Here is a 21,898-nt window from a genome sequence, read left to right on the forward strand (position 1 = left end):
ATAATCTATTATTTTTAATCTGAGTCTATAGAATAGACGCTAGACATGAGCGTTTTTGTTTTTAACGCAAACTGATATTTACCCGATTTTAGATTTACAAATCGATTTCAAAATCAGATTTCGGTAACGCCTAGCCTTACCAAATCGCTTGCGCTCAGGCAAATATCGTCTTAAAGCATTAAATAGTAAGGTCGGTTCAGTAGCAGAGCCAACAAATTGAAATCCGAATTGCAAAATTCGCTCTATCCTTTTTATTTCGCTTTATTCCAATTGGTTAGAAAGAGGGAAAGCTAATTTCATAGTACGCAACAATCAGTTTGCATTTGGATACCGTACACAATTCGTTTAGTAATATCCAGTGATTTTATTTGTCGATTCGAAATATTTTATTGGTATCTATAGATCGCGGCCGTTTAGTTCGGCTAGGTCGATTTTTGAAATCGGATTTTTACTTTGTGAAATCGATACGAATCGATTTGTGTTTGAAATCGGAATTTGAATTCGTTTTGATATATCGGACCACATGCCTAATAGACGCTTGTTTGACAGTTGATAGTGAGCGCGCGATGTGATCATTATTCATTTTCGTATATTTCGTAATCACGCCGAGTCAGCAAAAGATATTAAACCTCAAACCATTTCCTATACTTATACAGTTGTGGGCTAGAATACCGTTATTGTATTGCATAAAAAATACCTATTTATTGAAAAATGCCTGCTAGCAGTATCAATCTGTACCATATGCAAGATACCAAAAATAATTTTGAAGCTATGCGACCTGCGCCTGTTTGCACTGACACCAACATACTTATGGGCCAATGCCAGAATATTCACGTCTCAACTAATTGCTATTATGGCTTTCATGATCCTAAGAGTATTAAAAACTATCGTGATAATGCCGATTGCGAAATGGTAGATGTGTCACATGTTCCTGAGATTAAAGCATTACCAATGCCGCTAAACAACGCCCGAAAAAGAAGTGCAGAAGACAGCACGTATTCACAAAATAAACGCCTTCGAGAAGGTAGGATTTTATTATATTACCTTTAGAAATTTCATTGAAGTCATTAATATGAGTAGATTATTTAATGAAACTTTATTATGCATAATTCCTTCAATGAGGTTTCCAATTATATTCCCTATATACACCAAATATTTAAAGGGTATATTTAAATTGTTTTTTAAAAGAATAATAGTGTAAATCAATGCAGCAGGGTTACAACTGATATGCATATTTATAAAAAATTGGACTTCAAGCTGTTTGTACATGAAAAGAAGAGTTTTGTTGCAGTTTCAAATCAATTATGGGTTCGTTAATTTTTGAAATATTGATAAAACTTTACAACCTTACACCTGTTGCATTGCAAATGTCATCTTATGTTGAGTCTTGTGTGCATAAAATAAACATGATTATTATGAGGATGTTCAGGAATGTATTTTAAATTTTGTTTTTAGTTATATATATATAGTTTTGTTACTGTAGAAAATACTATATTGCATATAATAATAATAATTAAAAATAATATTATAATGTAAAAATGAAAAATGAAATATTCAATTTTATAAAAGAAATGGTCCATTAGAACGATAGCTACATAACCTTAGAGACAATATTTAAACCATGTCATAAATTAATTTTTTTTTTCATACTGTTCCTTCTCTTTTTGTCATTCCAAATTACTAATAGTTACGGCACTCTGAAATAACATAAAATATAAACAAACTGAAAATCATTTTTGGTTAACTAATCTAATTCATTTTCAGTAATCTTCAAGTTATATATTGTTAATAATCTGAACAAAAAATATTATGCATTGCATGCGACAAATGTGTGTTAACTGCACACAAATTATATTATTTAAATGCTGTATACACATGTGAAGGAGATTCATACAGAACTACACGTCTGTATAATAAGTAATAGTAGACGATGGTGTTTCTTACCAACTGATATATTAGCACAAGCATGTAATTACATACAATCTCTTTAAAAGCACTTAAATGTAGAAAAAGCTGCTGCTAAAGGTAACATTCTACTATCTATAGCATAATCACTGTTTACAAACTTTTGAAAGAATTTCCGTTTTATAGCTCTGAATATCAGTTCTCTTTCACCACACATTCATGAGGCAAAAACATCACTAGGTATTATTATTTTTCTTTTATTAACTTAATTTTTTTTTATAAAAACTAATTTTGGTATTTATTTTACAAATTTTCCCTACCCGAAGTAAGTTGTAGCACAAAATACTAAAAAGTATTTAGTATACAAGAGTACTTTACTGTCCCAAAAGTTTTAAATTTTCGAAATTATTTGGTCACAGATATTTGCTAGTTTTCATATTCTTGAAAAATTTGCATGTAAGAATGCCTCTTCATAAGATTTCTTCTGCAAAGTTATTTGATGATAAAATAGTATTGCAAACATGTAAGTAAGTAAATGAATCATACCTATACTAATTTTAAACCCAAGAATTTTTGGAGTTTAATCTATGACATCAAATGCCTCTTTTGTTTACATTTTGTATCATTTCAAGGTGCTGTATAAAATTACCTATTATAAATTACTGTTATTTATTTTCATTTAGTTGTTAGTGAAGTACAGTAGTTATATACTAATTCTTTCCAGATACTAATTCAGGCTAGATAAGACTAGACCCAGTTATGCAGTACTATTTTGTGAGAACTCGCGTCATTACTCATCCATGAAATATTGAGAATAGATTTATGGTGATTACTATTTTGATGAGTGTATACTTGAAATGTTTTAATTATTATGGTCGATGCAGCATGTAATTTTCAGACATTTCATGGCTGTTTTTTATGGTGAGATTCGATTTTGTTATTATAGAATAGCCCTCCAGTATTAATTTGTTGTAAAACATCTACATAATGAATATTATTGTAATATTTTTCCCATAAACATTCCAGATTATTTTATTATTATTATTATTTAACATTAAGTATGTATTATGTTACATAGCATCTTGCCTTTAACCTTTATAATATGTGTATTGTAATCTTTTAGTTTTTATATGTTTACATTTCATTCTTCCATAAAAATAGTTAATGATTGTAAAAATTACCTAAATAACTTCAAAATATCAGTTGAAATATTATATAAAAAAAATATTTTGAAATCTTTTTGTAGTTTATAGATTCATAAATTTTATTAAAACATAAGATTTTATAGACATTTTAAATGAGACTTTATGTATGCTCTAAGAAAGATATTTGCAGTCTATATGAAACAATAACATCAATAATGTTGATTGATTTATTCAGAACAATTACATATCAACTCCCTTTTATATATTAAAGACCCTGAAAGACCTATCTAAAAATGTATTTCTGATCAATTATAAAATATTTCTAATTTGTTGTTAGTGTTTATACAGTTTATGTTTAATAATTGTTGCTTTGTTGTTTATTGTGAATTGTGTCATTATTAGTAGTTTAAACTAGATAAGAATAATTGTAAAGGTGTAAAGTATTGCAGAAATCTTGTCATTTGTATATGAATGTTTACATTGAATAATGAAAAATTTAATTAATAAAAATTACCAGATTTCTGGCAGTTTGGTTTGAAACAGCAACAAAATAACATTCTGGAGCTTCCTGCTGATACAACTAAGGGCACAGTATGACAATATTCGGTTTATTTCAGAGGGTATGGTGCCAACGCCTTCAAACTACAACCCATGTTTACTGCGTCCCACCCACAACAATCCAGATATATCTCGTTGTCTCATGGTCCATATGATATAGTCTAGTTAAAAATCTGCATATCTCGATTTTTAATTTAATTCAGAAATGTTGATTTTATCTGCAGAAGTACAAATAAAGAACAAATTGGATCCTGAGACAATTGAGAAAAAGAAACTAGAAACTAGTTCAGAAGATTTGTTGGAGTGTCTTTATTGGAATATACATGGAGGAAACTTTTTTCAGTTGTTACAGTGTCCGTGATGAACATTATGTGTAAAATTTAATAATAACATTGGGACTCTAAAGATAAGACTTCTGTACTAAATTTTTTGTAAAAGAAGTATATTGAGCATATATTTTTAAATAATTTTCCTAATAAAGTTGAAATAGGAAAAGGGAGGCTTTTTATTTATAGAAGAATAGTTTATATATTCATTTATTCTAAATAAATATTACATAAATGAAGCTATGTAAATATAGACAGTGAACAAGCAGTACAATGGTTTAATTATGAAATTAATGATAAATTGAGAAAAATATTGTTCCATTACTACTTGACCTAATCTGTAAAAGAAAAATAAATTTAATTATTTTTGTTTTGTTTTTCTGTTGCAGATGCAGATGAAGATTTAATGAAATATTTTTTTTCAGGGTCACTTAAACAGTAGATCAAACAACTGTTTGATGTTTGAGTGTTTGCTTCATGTTGGCTGGATATTAAATGTCACCTTTTTGTTTTTCAGATGATTCTTCCATATGCAGCCTTGTTGGCACACGGTCAAGCCCGAGCCACTCTGCTTCCGCCTTTAATATAAACATAATCAAGTATTATTTCCTATGTTTAGTACATAATAAATTAAAATTGTACTACAAATATTTTTTGGCCTGATTTTAGAAAATATAAAAAATATCTTATTGATCTGTGATATTAAATGTACCTGATTTATTATAAAAATAAATTTGTATACGAAACTTTGTTTTATTTATAAAATCATAAAAGTTTTATATACTACAATATCAATATTTGATTTACTACATGACAGATTTGGCAGTAAAAACAACAATATATATGATTATTTTCCAAAGCAATAAATTTTTTTAAAACATTTAATTTATGTCAACATCACAGTATAGTGTCATTTGTTTAAGTAAGTAATATAGGTTAGCTTATAATATAATTGTAAAGTGAAGTGAAAAATTCATTTACTTAAATTTTATTTATTTCATGTGAATATTACACTTAGGTCTAATACAGTCCGATAAAAGATATAAAAGGTGAGATTACACACAGTAGATTTAGCTTTATAATTAATAAGCATGTTATTTTAGGCGTTAGAAAACAAAATTAATAGTTGCGATTAGCACAGTTAATTAAAGGTAGGCATCTACAATACAATACGTGCTGCATTACCTCAGTGGGTGTGACTTCTTCAGTGTCGACGACGTCTGGCAAAGCCTCTGCGTTACCGATCATATCGTCGTGCGCATTGGCGCCACCGTCGCCAGCTTCTGCATGGCAAGTCTGGTCGGCTTCTGCTAAATCTCCGTTGTGCATTTCTGAACAATTAATGAGATCAACCTTCCCTTCCTGACTTGAGCGTGGACTGTTATCGTTACCATCGATATCCATATGAACATGTGCCGGCCACATGTCGTAAGGGCAAGCATTCATCTGATGTAACTGACTCTCACTCGAACTGAATAAGTTCAACGAACCGGCTACGTCTTGTAAAATCGAGGATTCAGATATTTCGCTCGTCAAATGATTTGACTCGTCTCCCTCATTACCCACCGAGCTAAACAGTGGTAAATTTTCTATAATATCGCTAGACACGTCGCAGACTCTCATTCCTTCGTATTTAGAGAGCAAATCGAGAAGTCTCTTCATTTGTCTATTCTCAGTAGAACTGCAGAGTATAATTGAAGCCAAGGATTCCAACAATTCAGATGTGAATATTTCCTCGCTCTTCAATAAAAGGAAGCGCACAATTTTGTTATCGATTTGCACAGTACTCGAGCACATGTTTTGACCATTGCAGTCGTGACAGTCGCTCGCCTCGGCGGAAGTCGTGGTCACAGTTGCGTTAGCCGATTCCGTACGATCAGTATCTTCATTTCGATTCTCAATGAGCGAACTATATTGAGACAGAACATTACGTATCGATTGCAAAACCCTCTGCCGGAGCGGATCGGAGCTGATCAACTGCAGCTCCCTAAACAATTGTATCAGAAAATCGGGATGCGACTCGTTCACACCGATGAGTGTCGTCACCTCGGAATAGATATTTTCTCTCAACAGATCGAACAGTTTCGAGGTGGCCTTGTCTCGGACCTCCCGGCTGGCCGACGCGAGGTTCGGATTCGGCACCTCGGCGGAGGCGCTCGCCACGTTCACGTTGTTCGCCGGCGAGACGTCCAGCCCGTAGTTCCGCCGGCTCGTCGAATTCCTGGACGGAAGCTTCGCCGAGGACTTCCTCTTGGAGTCGGAGGGCGAGCTGAGGTTGTTCGAGTGCGACTGCACGATCTCGGGGATGGGGTCGGCGTAGTTGAGGTTGCGGCGGTTGACGTTGACGTGGGCGGCGTCGTCGGGCTGGCGAGGCGCGTCGGGCTCGGCGTTCTGGTTGACGTTGAGCACGTCGGGCGCGGACGAGAAGGACAGCGAGCGCTCGTAGGGCAGGTTGCGGCGCGGCGCGGCGGGCGCCTCGGTGTTGCGCTTGGGCGTGAGCGACGGCGACGTGGACGACGACGTGTGGTGCAGGCTGTTGTGCGAGCGCTCGGCCAGCGGCGCCGCGTGCGCGCCCGCCTGCGTCTCCGCGTTGCTCTTGCTGTTGGCCGACAGCAGGTTCTGGCGCGAGTAGCTGCAAGCAGAGGGCGGTGAGCGGCTCGGCCGGCCCGGGTTCGGCTCGTTAGTACAGAGTCAAACGACTATAGGCCTCTACTGAGGAACTATAGGAGAAATTGTGCTAACGGAAATTAAAAGGACACTAAAGCTTAAGGTAACACTATCACACGGTTCTTACCCTCGTTTACTTTAGATGTGCGGTGACCGAAAATATATATGTATATAGATACTAGTAATATATAATATAATTTAAAGGGGACGGGTACGTGTTCTAAAATCTGAAATTAGATAGAAAATATATTAAATTTGAAAGAAGTAAATAATAATTTTACATTTTTATTTACATCGAAGCACAAATTACCTTCTAAAGTTATCCCAGTAGTTATTTGCTCGATTGCCGGGCGGCACTTGATTGTTTAACGTATGAGACGCTGTCTCAGCACGCCAACGTTCTTCGAGCTAAAATATAAGAAAATTTGTTTTTTTTTTTAAATTTAATACATGTATATTTAACCTTCTTAGGAAGATGAAAAATATATTTGACGCTAAATCCTTTCAAAACATTGCAAAATAGTCGGCGTAAAATCATAGGATGTCCTATAAAATAATTTTTGTAACATAAACGAATAATACTTGTATTTAAAAAAAAACGACTATTCAATGATATTACCATACTACAGTGTCTTTACCTTATATACACATAAGAAAAAAGTTTTTGTTTCAAGATTCAAATGCTCTTACCATGCCGGTACATCGAGAGACAAAAAAATAATATTGATGTTTGTTGCTCGAATGTAACAGCATTTATATAAAACGAGGATAATTGTACTTACGTGGCTGAGCTGCTCTCTTAGCTGGTGTATTTCCCGTTGCTGCAGGACGAGCTGTTGCCAGCACCAAGCACCCCAGAATCCGCAGCCACACCCGCAACCACCGACCATACCTACGATAAAGAATTAAAATTATTCAATTTTTATCTATTTAGACAACATGATTTTTAAATATTCTATCCATGTTTGAAAATGTTATTGGTTAAAATATATATATCAAATGCATATGTTTAATTTAACTGTAATTCTACCACATACATCAATAAGAATAAGCTCAAAATTTTCCCCTCGAAAGGGAGAGAGGCCTTAGTTCAACACTCACAGCAATGTCTCACACATTTACAAGCTGTTAATTTTACTTTATTTTACGTGCAATTTTCCTTACGATTGTTCACTATTATTATTCTAATAGCAGGTGCAGTAAAGAAAAATAAACAACTTTGACCTTGAATTGACTTTGAAATGATCATTATTAAATTAAATTTTATATTAAAAAAAATACATAGTTCTTGGCTGTATACAAGATAACGTTTGCCTGAGAGAGTTCGGTCCTCCTGGCTGGCCTAGGCCAGTCAAGGTACGGGCCTCGGGGTTGCCCCCCCTACCCGGACTTCTCCTCACCGTCAGATTTATCTGACGTGTCTGTCCTTTTTGGCCTAAATATGGCTATTAAAACGTAACGTTTGCCTGTTAGTAATTTAGATATTGTTCTATTTTCAAACACTAGAGGTCGTTCTTTGTTTTAAATTGTTTTTAATGGCGTGTCTCTACTCATCAGTAAAATTGAGTCTTGTTTTGTTCTTATTTTATGACCTCTAATATTAATTGGTTATGATAAAAAAATATCTATGGTATTCATGAATGTCAGCGCAGTTGATATCAGAATTTTGGAAGTAAAATTAAAGCAGATTTAAGCAGCTACATAGTATAGTGGCTATATATGGAATATGCAAATCTAATTTGTTTATCTTCACTTCTTATGCCATTGGGTAACTTGAAAAAAGTTTGTCAAAGCATCTTACAAGTTATACAGTTACAGTAACAGCCTGTGAATGTTTCACTGCTGGGCTAAAGCCTTTCCCTTTCTGCTCCAATGGGGATTGGTAGAATACACATATGACAGAATTTCAGTGAAATCCGACACATGCAGGTTTCCTGACGATGTTTTCCTTCATCGTCAAGCACGAGATGAATAATAATAACTAATTATTTGAATCCACGATCATCGGTTAAGACTCACGCGTTCTTACCACTGTGCCATCTTAGCTTGCGTTATATTCTTTACATAATGTAAAAAAAAAACTAAACGCTAGGCTAGGGAAATGCTTATGCAATAAATGAATTTAAGTATAATAAGTGTTCGTTAGTCTATTTATTTTTAGTATGTTTTGATGTTTACCATATGGCATCATCATGTTGTAAGGCATGGAGGGAGGAAACGACATCGGGGTGCCCATGAGGCGGTCCATTGTTTGAGAGTGGCTGTTCTGAGTAAATTGATTCGTACGCATATCCTGGAACAAAGATTAATGGCCAACATTAATTAAAAAAACAATATGGAAGTAAGAATTCTTATTTGTAGGCCATGGCTGCCTGATCTCGAACAACCGGTTGTGGTAACAAAATTATAGAGCTTTCTGTCATGAAATTCTCAGTAGTCCTTTTAGGTTGCAATGTTACACTCAAGTTCCTCGAAAAATTCGTAAAGCCGTGAGTCCTGCACTTTTTCATTCGGTTTGATTTGTGTCAGATTGGGGATTCATCGGATTACGAGATTGAGAAAAAAACCTATTTCAGTACACGTTTGCACTTTTGACATCTCTCGGTGGTACAGGTGGAATTATAATTTATAAAAATATTAATTATTATAAATCTAAAATAGAGCATGTTGCGAGTCAGCACATAATTGATTTAAAAAAAAACATATCAAGATGTCTTATATCCTGGGTTCACTTAATGTAATATTATTATTATTAATTCTGAATTGCTAAATACAAATATCATAGCGCGTTCGTTAAACATGAAAGATTTCCATACAAACCTTGGAAGTTTAATTTTCAAAATTCTTTCCTAATTGCTAACCCACTGTGTAAAAGGTGCAAATTTTCATGATGAGTAGTCTAGTCCCAGGAGTTTGGGCTGTACGTTTTTATCTCAGTCAGTCAGCCAGTTACTTCTTTTATATATATAGATTTGTAAACGTACTAAAGTATATTTTTACCTGGTTAGATTTAGTGGTATTCCAGCACGTCGGTGGTAAGTGTGAGTACGGAATATGTCCAGTGTTTTCATCTGTAAAAAAAAACAATTTTTTTTTATATCATATTAACTGAAATCGTTATCAATGGTGGGATTTTATTTATAGCGAAATATATTTTGTATATAATAATGACAAAACACTTACTATTTTGGGCGACAGGCGGGACCATGTTGACGTTAGTTGATTCGACACGGGCTTCATGTCGCATGTTGGAGTTGTTATTGTTTGATAGCGGAAGCTGTTTGGAAAGAAAACAAAGCTGTTTAGATACTAAGAATACAGACATATATAAACAAATAGAAAAATAATAAAAATAAACAGCAGCGTGAGAAGTTTTCGCCGTGAATGTGTAGATAACTCACCACATTGCTTTCTTCAGACTGACGATCCAGTGTAGGTCGTCGTCGTTGACGGTTCCTTTGGTTGGACTTGTTTCTGGATGCGCTTTGAAATAAGAATAATTAAATGAATATTTCAAACGCTAATTAAAATTATATCGCTTTGTTACCGAGGTTAATCTATACTCGTAGGGTAGTGCTTAGTACAGGCTCGTCTGGGTAGGTACCACCCACTCATCAGATATTCTACCGCAAAACAGCAGTACTTGTTATTGTTGTGTTCCGGTTTGAAGGGTGAGTGAGCCAGTGTAATTATAGGTACAAGGGATATAACATCTTAGTTCCCAAGGTTGGTGGCGTATAAAGGCGAAAATAACTCTGTCTGTCTGTATGTTACGTTTTCACGGCTAAGCTAGTGAATTGATTTTGCTAAAAATTTTCATGAAGCAAGCTTGAACTCAAATGAAGGATACAGGCTAGTTTTTATAGCTAAAACCTAAGGGAGAATACTAGTGATGACATAATGCGTGCGCCGTACCTGTCGCTGTCGCTGCCGTACGCGCTGCCGCGGTGCGACGCCGCCGTCGCCGCGCTGTCGCCGCCCTGCACGCACACACACACGAGTCACACATCGGAAACGTACCTTGTCACCGGCAGAAAATCGGGGCACTTCCAAACGAAGTGTAGACGTTAAGCGGTACAATAATAATTAATGATATAGTGAAGAGATACGCAAATCCTTCCCATCAGTAAAATTAAAGGATTAACCCTTAATATGAATCTCTTAAAAGCAAAGGGTGGAATTCAATTTTTTTTTTATATAAAGAACGCGTTATATAAAAATATAAATGACGAAAAATATCTTCATCGGTATGAACATCAAACAGTTGAATGAAAGAAAAAAATCGATTATAATCATGTACACGCCTAATAAAATGTATGCCGTATTCATTTTTCACTCGTATCTTCACTAAAGTTTGATCCAATGGCACGAAGAGTATGAAAATAAGCGTAGGTATATCTACAAGTACCATGAGGTTTACTCATACCTGCTATATCATGTACTACTTCGCTTATATCCAACTAATATCCTCTAATTTTGCTTCCAAATTTCCGAGAACAACTTTGTTGACATTCAAAATTCACGAATCAACAATGAGAACACAATTTATTTTATCCCGACCAATGACGTCATAACAATTCAAGGTCAAAAATGTTTATTTATCTTTAGACTCCTAAAATTGGAATCGACTATACGAATTAGCGTCAATAGTACAATGGGTTTCATGCCGCCTAGCGATGTAAGTCGCAGGTTCGATCCTGAACCAATTGGGCTATTGTTGTCCCCACTATTAACACAAGCTTTACGCTTAATTGGAGGGGTAAATAGAAACGTTTTAAATATGAATTCTTAAGAGAATTGCTAATATTTAAAAAAAATACTTCAAATATATGCTCTTCTAAATAAAATACATTTTAACAATTACAAATTATAAACGATAACAAATTATAAAGACAATAAAACAAAACCGTTCGGAAGTTTGACGTATTAAAATTAATTGCAAATTCAAACTGACACTGATTGACACTGATTTGTGTTCATGAATTTGTTAATATTTCATACTGAGATGTTACGAGATCGATTGCCATTTATACTTTTTTTTTATTGGCACGGTATACGTGGCTGTAGCCCAGTGACTAGAACACTACGTTAATCGATTATTGCGTGCTTAGACTCGTGTGATTAATTTGTCTTTATAATTCATCTCGTGCCACGTGTGTACCAACCAAAACCACATTGGTACACAGTGGTGAAATAAGTGTTCTACTTAGGAGATCTTTTTGGCCAACAGTAGGACATTTACAGGCTGTTACTAATATGAACCGAAAATTAATATATAAAATATATATATATATATATATATATATTTCTGACATTTTCACTTGTTGTTTTAATTGCATAATATAATATGCGATAAACGATTAATAATATTATAATTACCCTAAAGTTTTCGTTATCTCTCGAGCTTTGTGAATCCATTTGTATGTGTTCCGATCGTGACTCGGGCTCTTCCTGTTCACTGAAAAATTTAAAAAAACTACATAAATTGACTTCCTTAGAGTTAGCAATTATATTAGCAAATCAACTTTACATTAAAACATACCTGTTATATGATTCATTAACTACAGATGCGACGCGCGAATTGGGTTTCATATTCTGAACTTCTGTATCGTTGGTCATTACCTGTAAATTGAAAATATTTATTATTGTAGCTCCGGAAAAATAAATCGACCAAGTGGTAGATATACTTGGGAAATGATTGATGTACACTAATTTACTTAGTGTAGGGCTTTTTGCAAGCCCAGCTAAGAGTAAGAACCACACTAGGTTAGTCCCAGGTCGGTGGAGTGGCATGATGTTGTAACAGATGGTTAATATTTCTTATAGTGCCATTATCTATGTGCGATGGTGACAACATACCATCAGGTGGCCCATTTGACAGTACCCAGACCCGTTTGAAATAAAAAAAATGTCGAAACGACTTTGTTTTATATGCTGAGTGTTTCATCAGCAAGGTGTGTGGATATGAGGTGTATAGCAGCGCTCACCTCCTTGTTGAGCAAGGCCTCCAGCTCGCGCTGCTTGTCAGCCAGCAGCGCGCGCAGCTGCATCTGTCGGCGCTCGGCGGGACCGGCTTCGTTCACTTTCTTCTGCTTCCTCTCTGTCGAATTACATTAATTTAAGTTCAATACCGGCCGGATGGAATTTATGTATTTAAAAAATACAAGCACACGAAAGCGACCTAGAATATATATTATAGCTATTACATTATATGTAAACTATGTTCGCTTGTTTACAAGAGATTGTGATAAATTATCGATAAAGTAGTTTTCTTAATATTTTAACTATCAGAGACATATTATTAAACTAACAATACAATACTAATATCACTGCATATTATTGTCATCTGTGAAATAAATTAATGGCAATAAAAAATAGCAAATTCCCACACATACATGACATATTATTTATTGATTTTTTTTGACGAAGTTTCGAAAACAAATATAGCGATCAACTTTATCAATTATTTTTAAATCTCAAAATAAAACTCGAAGTAGCTAAAGGCGATAAAATAAATTGAATTGCGCAATAATACGTACCTTTGTTTGTCACCACATCCTTGATACGAGCACGTTCACCCATTATTTTCTCAGTCTCCATACGGAGTTCTTGCGCCAACTCTTGTAGGGAATTGATGTTTGCCTCGTGATCTTTAATTAAAAATATAATATATAAATACATAATGATCTAGTGTTAATTGTAAATTGGTAAATGTCATGACGTGATATCACGTGACACTGACACACACACACACACACACACACACACACGTAATGTTTGTGTTAATAATAACACAGGTGATAGAATTTACTATTCTTTTCTTTTAATTTTAAACAAAATTAATATTACACAACGTTGTATATATTTGAGTACGATATTGTGTGCACAAGACACTTATTGAGCCGCGATGGCCTAGTGGTTAGAACGCCTCATTCTAAGCCAATACTAGCGGGTTCAAAACCAGACAAGCACCATTGAAGGAAAACATTGTGGAGAAACAAGAATGTGTCTAATTTAACTGAAATACTGCCAAATGTGTATTCACCAACCCGCATAAGAGGGGGAGGAGGCCTTAGCCCAGCAGTGGGCCATTCACAGGCTGTTACTTTACTTTAAAGACAAAATTGATTTTATTTGTTATTAATATAATATTACTCACTTTGTTGTGTATGCGGCTGATGCTGCAACTGCTGCTGGTGTTGCGGATGTTGCATGTGTTGCGAAGATTGCGAATGCTGTTGGTGTTGCGATTGTTGCATGGGTTGCTGATGCTGCAAAGGCTGCATGTGCTGCGGTGGCTGCAAGAATTGCTGGTGCTGTGGTTGCTGCAAGTGCTGTTGGTGCTGCGGTTGCTGCAAATGCTGCTGGTGCTGCGGTTGCTGCAAGTGCTGCTGGTGCTGCGGTTGCTGCAAGTGCTGCTGGTGCTGAAGTGGCTGTAGGTGCTGTTGGTGCTGCGGTGGCTGCAAATTCTGCTGCTGCGGCTGAAGATGCTGTAGTTGCTGCGAGTGCTGCTCGTTAGTGAACTTGTGTCGCTGCGGCAGTGAGTTGCGCACTCGACAAACGCTGCCTTCATTTGACCAACCGCCCATACTTCCGCCGCCCTCCGATTTGCTGTCAATTATAGAAATCGTCACGAATCATATTTGATACAAATCTCTCGGTTATTTGTGAATTACTAATGATTTTACTTTTAAATTTAAAAAATTGTATTATTAATTATTTCACGACAACCAACATTTTCAAATAGTCAGTATGGACATGGATATTTTCTTTAATATTCCCCAAGTTCTAAACACAAAACTTCTGTTATATAATTTTGTAATTCTTAAGTTGTTAATTTTCTGATGAGTTCCGCTTTCTATTAAAGATCCCTAGTGATAAAACACACAATTAAAAAAAAAAAAAAACAATAAAGATAAAATTACTTGTCATGAATGTTGGAATGATTGGGTATATGGAAGTTTTCCTCGTGAGCTCCTGAAAGATGATTCCCTTCAAAAGTCTCCACCGAACGCATGAGATCTGACAACAAAAGTTAAATAAGTATAAAATACTTAAAGAATTTATTTTAATTTTAAACATCCTATTATACCTTTGGTTTTTTGCAAGGCCGTCTTTATAGCTTTTATTTCCATGATTTTAAATGGATCTTCGTTTTTGAGATTTACACCCGTTTTGTTACCTGAAACATGATGTATTTAGTATAATTATGCATTCGAATATTTTGGATTTAAAAAACTTACCGAAGTTTATTATATTTAAAAAACGATTCGTTTTAAGGCTTACATTACTTATATATGACTGTATGATTCGTTTTGCTCACGGATAATAGAATTGTCAATTGACGTTTACAAATTTTTATCGAAACCTTCTATCCATTATTAGTAGCATTATAATCCTAGCAAGCCTGTGGTAGCTTCTGAATTGCGCTTCATAGACAATTCTACTATCCGGAAGAAAAAAGAATCGTTTCTTAAATTATACAACCGGGCCTTATTGAATGAACAACAAAATGCTAGCTCAGGGTTTTGACGAGCCGGTTGGCGTGGTTGGAAGATACTTGCCTTTCACGCCGAAGGTTGTGGGTTCGACTCCCACCCAGGACAGTCATTTGTGTGCATGAACATGTCTGTTATTTTTTTATAGAATAGGAAGGCGGACGAGCATATGTGCCACCTGATGGTAAGTGGTCACCAACGCCCATAGACATTGGCATGTAAGAAATGATAACCTTCGCTTACATCACCAATGCGCCACCAACCTTAGGAACTAAGATGTTATGTCTCTTGTGCCTGTAATTACACTGGCTCACTCACCCTTCAAACCGGAACATAACAATACCAAGTACTGCTGTTTTGCGGTAGAATATCTGATGAGTTGGTGGTATCTGCCCAGACGAGCTTACACAAAACTCTACCACCAGTAAAGTAGTTTCTCCTGAGTCTGGCTGTAATTATCTGTATAAGTATATATTTACAAAAGAAAAGTAGTATATGTAGTATATCAGTTGTCTGGTTTCCATAGCACAAGCTTTGTACAAGCTTAATTTGGGATCAGAGGGCCGTGTGTGAAAATGTCCCAGATATCCTGTCCAAGGATATCTAACGACTAACGTTTATAACATATATGCGACTGTTAGTGCGAAAGTTTGTAATAATTTTATCAGAAGGGAGATACATGACTATTCTATATATTATGAAAAAATAATCAGCTTTGTACTTCGTTATAATGTACGTCTAATTTGACATAGAATCTTTGTCACTAACAGGAACAATATACATATATTTATAAATTAAATTTAATAATAATTATATGGTACATAAACACTAAAAGAAACATTGTTTGGCAGACTAAATATACTACTATCACATTCTCACGTGTGGTTTTAATCTCTAGCAAAATGTATATACGAACGAGACGGAACTACTTCTGACGTTACTATTTACTTTTACTTTTGATCAGTATGTACTAGAATTATAAAATAAATAAATTACATTTACGGGATGGCTCATCGTCGCCGCTGTCTTCCCCTGAACTTGAGTATGTATTGTGCGAGCTGCCAAGTCGAGTTGCCATTTGTAGCTTTTGGAATTCTGTTACCTAAATTGACATAAGAGTATTAGTTAATGATTTTTTTATTTAAATTATATATATATTAAAAATAGTTATATTATTTGTGATCACCTTATCAATTACTTGGTGATATGGCATTGTTCAAGCCTGCCTGGGTACATAGCACTCACTCATCATATTTTGTACCATTAAGCAGCAATACTTACGATGAGTATTGTTTTGTTCCGATTTGAAAGACGAGTGAGCCAGTGTAACTTGCCGGACAAAGGACATAACATCTTAGTTCCCGAGGTTATTGGTGGCAAATTGGCGATGTGAGGAATGATGAATATTGTTTACAATGCTATAATCGTTCGTCTATGGGCGATGATGACCACTTACTATCGGATGGCTCACTTGCCAGACTGCCTACTTAATACAACAAAAAAAAATCACCAAGTTTTCCATATGCTGCTTCTTCATTTGTAGTTCTCGCAGTTTGAGCTGCAATATGCGTTCGCGTTCACTGAGCATTACATCATCATCGTCAACTTCACTGTCTCGACCACCGCCCGCCGCTTCCTATTGTATCAAAATACATATATTGAACTTTATCTTCTTGTCTGTATTAAAATATTTAAAAAAAAAATGGGAAGTTGATACAAATATTTTTCTGTTTTTTAACAACTCAGTTAAGAGTATTGAATAAGGCAACGTTTCTCACAATTGCCTATTGGCTAGCGTATACTTTTTTTTTTTTAAATGTATAGGCTAGTGCTTGACTGTTATCACACCTGATGGAAAGTGAGATACAGTCTAAGATGGAGCGCGCTTGCCTAGAAGATGCCTATTGACTCTAGACTTTAATACGGTTGCAGATAGGTAACCATAGGTCATGGGTTATGGGTAGGGCTTATAAAAGTTTGTTACGGTAGCATATTCCCATATTCATACCCCCACTGTTCCAGTGGGGGAAACGCCTAATGCGTTTTTCCAGCGTTAAAAAAAGGGCTTCTAAAAGTTATTAGAGCTTTTATCTTATAAAAGATTAATTAAAAGTCAACAGTGTGACTCTTCCAGGCTCGGAGACAACGTAAAATCGTTGATCTCACAGCTGGTGTATCTACGGCCCTTATTATCTAATTGGCCTATGAGCGTGAAGGATGTTGTTAAGTGCAATCTTATTGCCAAAAACACTTGGTAACTGTATTACCGCCTGCGCAATTGTGCAATTTTTTATGTTCTAATTCAAAAACCGTTTCAAGGAAATATTTAATTAACTACTGTACCAATTTTCAAATTGGTTTCTTGAAAAACACTATTATTAAAAAATGGTAATAATTCTAGAAGGCTATAGGCAGAAACGGGCCACCGTGTCGGCCACCAGATCGACAATCAGGAAGATTCATCATTTATCAAACAAAAGAAAACAAACCCACCTCGCTGCTGGCATTGTTGCCCTCCCTGATAGAGAACCTGTCATCATGCGAGTGGTCGTTGTCAGCGCCGGACATCTGCGCGGACAGCGCGTCGGCGGACTGCGGCAACGTCGTCGCGACTCCGATCTGATTCGCTCCGTACATTCGATTCGGGTGATGGTAATTCGCGCTTAATGTAAGATTCTGAAAAAATATATTGATGCTGAAAGACCAATCTCAGTAACGTTTATAAACCAACCATAGTACTACTCAAACTAACATATAATAACATTAGTATATATTTTCTAAATTATTATAAAAATGAACAAACCGGCATTGCGTTGATGTTTTCATGCGATGTCGATGGATGATGTATTTCTTGAGTTTGTCTCTCCTTGTTTATTTCTTCTAGTTGCTCTTTTGCTTCCGCCTACAAAATGTATACAATTATTTATTTATATAAACCCACAACATTTTTTTAAGCTTGTCATTTTTTTTTATTTCGTCCCACTTACCTGATATTTTAGCAGTCTTTTCTGTTGCTGCTTGAGCGCCGTCAGCCGGATTTGAGACATTTCCATTTTATTTTTTATTTCATTCTGCCAAAGATCATTATCACTGAAAGTCGATCCATTACTTTGAACTGACACCGGTCTGACCACCACATCTTGCTGAAATGCAAGAACATCAATGGTTAAATTGCATAAATAAACAAAACAAATATATTATGTGTTAAAAAAAACGACATAGAAATCAGAATTTTAGAAGATGATAATGGAAAATATTAATGCACAAAGGTTTAAGCAAACTCTAATTGAATAAAAAATATCGTCAGCTTTTCTTTTTTATTCACTGTATATTCTTGGTATTTGTGGAAAGAGTTGTTAGAAACAAAAGGTTTGTTTTATAAAAATTTTAGACATGCTATGCGTTCTTTAATAAGGGGCATATACACACTCCACAGCACACATCGACAGAATGAAACCTGAACTTCGTGGCAGCTAATCTTTGTTTCAATATCTTTATTTTGATTTTTCAATTCTTCAATTATTGCAATTTTTTCCACACATGCTGTGATATTCTTTCGTAAAATATCATTAAGATATTGATCATCTTTTTGTACCTCTGGATCACGGCATGGTATCGACTCTATTTCTTTGATTTCGATTGTACTACTTTGAGACTGGTCCACATTGTTTTCGTTTTCATCAGTTACTCGAGAATTTGTAATATTTTTATTTAAATGTTCATTTTCTATATTTGTTACTTTCTTTAAGTTATTAATAGGACTATTGTCGTTATTCGTTTTAATATTGCTTGTTTTATCTTGATTCGAGTTTCTTTCAGGTATTGGTTCAATGTGGTTGGCTACATCAGGAATATTACTTTCTGTTTGATTCAAAGTATGATTTGAATCTTCATTAGCAACTTCATTTTTTTTTTCGACTAACATAGATTCAAGTTTAGTTTCACTTTCTTTTAATTGCATTACCATTTTAACTAACTCATCATATTCTTCTTTTGTGTGCTCAATAAAAGCCTAAATTAGATATAGAAATTTAATACATGTTGTATATACTTTGAAGTTTTTATGAGTCTTAAAATAATTATATAATACAAACCTCATCTTCTGAATTCCGCATTGTGTCAACGAGCGATGATGTAACTCGTATGTACTCTCTTATTTGCCCAAGACGACGTTCGACAGCAGCTGCATCAGGACATGCTGCCACTATTGCTTCTCCCAGAGCTCTAGCTGATTCTCTATGAGCCTATAGGACATAAGATTTATTTTTATTTTAGCTATCACATTTGTCTCTGCTCTAAAATAGCATTGCAATAGAATTCAATTGATTAATATACACCCATAGATGTAAAAAAGGCTAAATAATATTTTATATGTGTATTTATATATTGTCATTATATGTATATAGACTATTTATAACTATGTAACATAAGTATCGGTAATTGTAGATGGCAGAGGGAAAAGTTTTTCAGATGGTTAAGTCCCAATTTAAAAAAAGAACGCTGGACAATGTTTGGTAAATTAAGACGTATCTAAATTAGTTCAGCGTTTGAAGCTTAAAGTATTCAAGTAATGTGTGTTGAACAGTGGTGACATGTTGGTCCAAGACTTAAATATTCAAGATTACTTAAATATTAGTCGTCGAATAAAAAACTGCGGGAAGTCTCTGAAAGCTAAAGAATGCACAGCACTGAGTCGTGACTCGAGACAATTAAAGTGTAGCCATTTAGTGGACCTTTATAGGCTGATGGACGGATGAATAAATTTATGTAATTTAAAAAAATGAGATATTTTTGCTTTTTATTCCAGTAATTATAATGCCTAATTTTGCTGAGTTTTGCAAATTCCAATTAAATTTTTTCAAGGAAAAATATTGTTTGTATTGTTAATAGCAAAAAACAAGTCTGGCAAACTGTGTATTTAATTAAAAATATTTATTTTTTCAATGAACCTATAAAACTACTACTATAATGTAATGAACATACAATTAATTTATAAAGATAATTTATTATATGTACTTACTTGGTTATTTTCATTTATGTTATTGAAACTACTTTGCCCTGGGTCATACATATTGTTCATTAAATTCACTGACTTTGTACCAGATCGTGAGTTTGTCACAGGTGAAGCGTTATTATTGTTTGTATTGCTGCCTTCAAAAGTATTACGTGTTGAATTTAAATTTCTTGTTAAATTATTCCTATTTTGATTTGGAGCCTAAATATGGGAATAAATTTAAATTTATGAAATTCTTTTTAAATTAATTAACAACACATATATCTGCTCATTATATGTCGACTTACATTAAACGTTTGACTCATATTCCCCGCGACAGCATTAGGAGTAGTCGGATTAACTATCATAACAGCTGCAGCAGCATGATTTGAATGTGGTATCATACCTGCAATAAAATAAATCAGTGTAATAGATTTTATAACCATATTAAAATAATAATAATTACTTTATTGAGCACCAGGCACATATTTTATGATATAAATTAATTTGAGCCCTATATATATATTTTGCATATTTTATTTACCGTTTTGCATTTGATGTGCATATGGATGCAAGGTATGAGATGTAGAAGATGCTCCATCATCGTGATTATCAGTAGTTAAGCTTTCTCGATTTTGCACCGTTAAGGGAAGAGCACGAGGCTGTGGTCTTACAGGAACAAACCGCCCAAACCCACTCTCAAATGATACAGAATTATCTAAAACAAGTATGATACAGCCTTTAAATACCATCAAAACAAAAAAAAATATGCAAATTCTTTAATTCAGTATATTCCATGTTAGTAGGAAAATATTTCTAACATACCTAAGTCAGTTAATTCTTGGTCAGAGGTGTTGTTTGTTTGCTTTCTTGACTGATTACAGTTTGATCTTGCGTTATATTCCGAAACAGGCACCCAATCCAGAGAAGTCTAAAAAATTTGGTACTTTCTTAAATTCACACACAAAATAAAGCAGGAAACTTTTATTTATGAACATAATACAAGTTTTATTTTTAGATAATCACTTCCAGCTACCTTATTACGTTTAAATTTGGAAAAACAACCTCCCATATGGGATTACTTCAAACTTCAAGTAAGAAATTAAGATTGAACAGGTTGAAATTTAATATTAATAGAACAGAAAGAATTTCTGATCTCAGTATCTGTGCACAACATTACAGAATATTTTGGCAAATATCCAAAATGTATGGTGCTCCTAATTTTCTAAAAATAAACAGGTACTACATGTTCTGAAAAAACTTCAGACCACTTAGTTAAGCAGCAACAAAAATTTAAATAATAAAGAGCAAACTTCAGCCTCACATCTATATTAGTTTACTATACGACATAGAGAACTTCTGTTACCGTCACCAAATTAGAAGCCATGTCTCTTCGTGTTGGTGTTACAGCCTCTTGTGGTACATTGCAATTATTCCTCACTTTAGTTTTGGGTATTGTACCCGTGTGTCCTGGATGTCTTTCTTTATTACCAGGAGCCATTATAAGCACTAATATTGAAACTCTATTTTATTCGATTTTTAAAAGAATTCATTCTTTTAATTGACACAAATAAATCCTTTATTATTGTTACAGAATAAATATTATCGCATGACAATTCTATTGATGTATTATTTACATTAAATATGACGAAGTATTATATCTCTTTTCGTCTTTTTTTTTAAATCTTAAATAATTGAGATCGAGTCGACGCAAACTAAATTGACAGTGACATTACGATGCGATAGGTGCGTTCGGAGTAAATGGATTTTATGGATTTAAAAAATATTAACATACCTATTTTTATT

At 34.5% G+C, this 21,898-nt stretch overlaps 2 protein-coding genes across 6 annotated transcripts; one reads left to right on the plus strand and one right to left on the minus strand.

Annotated features, from left to right (window-relative positions):
- Positions 1 to 541: 541 nt before the first annotated feature.
- On the plus strand, positions 542 to 4,680 carry LOC126768268 (uncharacterized). 2 transcript variants are annotated; one of them, XM_050486283.1, is made up of 2 exons: positions 542 to 1,024; positions 3,833 to 4,680. In XM_050486283.1, exons 1-2 carry the CDS (start codon positions 712 to 714, stop codon positions 3,967 to 3,969), a joined length of 450 nt encoding a protein of 149 aa, XP_050342240.1. In that variant the 5' UTR covers positions 542 to 711; the 3' UTR covers positions 3,970 to 4,680. The 2 variants fall into 2 exon arrangements, with proteins under 2 accessions (XP_050342240.1, XP_050342241.1); XM_050486284.1 differs by having other exon boundaries at positions 543 to 1,024; positions 3,668 to 4,680.
- On the minus strand, positions 4,131 to 21,794 carry LOC126768239 (putative uncharacterized protein DDB_G0282133). 4 transcript variants are annotated; one of them, XM_050486223.1, is made up of 28 exons: positions 21,459 to 21,794; positions 20,918 to 21,023; positions 20,637 to 20,810; positions 20,401 to 20,498; positions 20,120 to 20,314; positions 19,194 to 19,343; positions 18,563 to 19,111; positions 18,087 to 18,242; positions 17,903 to 18,001; positions 17,593 to 17,775; positions 16,610 to 16,735; positions 16,096 to 16,201; positions 14,694 to 14,783; positions 14,527 to 14,623; positions 13,761 to 14,212; positions 13,141 to 13,251; positions 12,589 to 12,701; positions 12,144 to 12,223; positions 11,981 to 12,059; positions 10,517 to 10,581; positions 10,003 to 10,084; positions 9,785 to 9,878; positions 9,602 to 9,672; positions 8,780 to 8,894; positions 7,384 to 7,493; positions 6,912 to 7,009; positions 5,120 to 6,566; positions 4,131 to 4,512 (listed from the first exon to the last, which is right to left on the minus strand). In XM_050486223.1, the coding sequence occupies exons 1-28, from the start codon at positions 21,591 to 21,593 to the stop codon at positions 4,426 to 4,428; spliced, it is 5,268 nt and encodes a 1,755-aa protein (XP_050342180.1). In that variant the 5' UTR covers positions 21,594 to 21,794; the 3' UTR covers positions 4,131 to 4,425. The 4 variants fall into 4 exon arrangements, with proteins under 4 accessions (XP_050342180.1, XP_050342179.1, XP_050342181.1 ...); XM_050486222.1 differs by having other exon boundaries at positions 18,557 to 19,111; XM_050486224.1 differs by lacking the exon at positions 21,459 to 21,794 and adding an exon at positions 21,129 to 21,274 and having other exon boundaries at positions 18,557 to 19,111.
- Between the last annotated feature and the right edge of the window lie 104 nt (positions 21,795 to 21,898).

The sequence above is a fragment of the Nymphalis io genome, chromosome 4 (assembly GCF_905147045.1).
Source record: "Nymphalis io chromosome 4, ilAglIoxx1.1, whole genome shotgun sequence".
Lineage (NCBI taxonomy): Eukaryota > Metazoa > Arthropoda > Insecta > Lepidoptera > Nymphalidae > Nymphalis > Nymphalis io.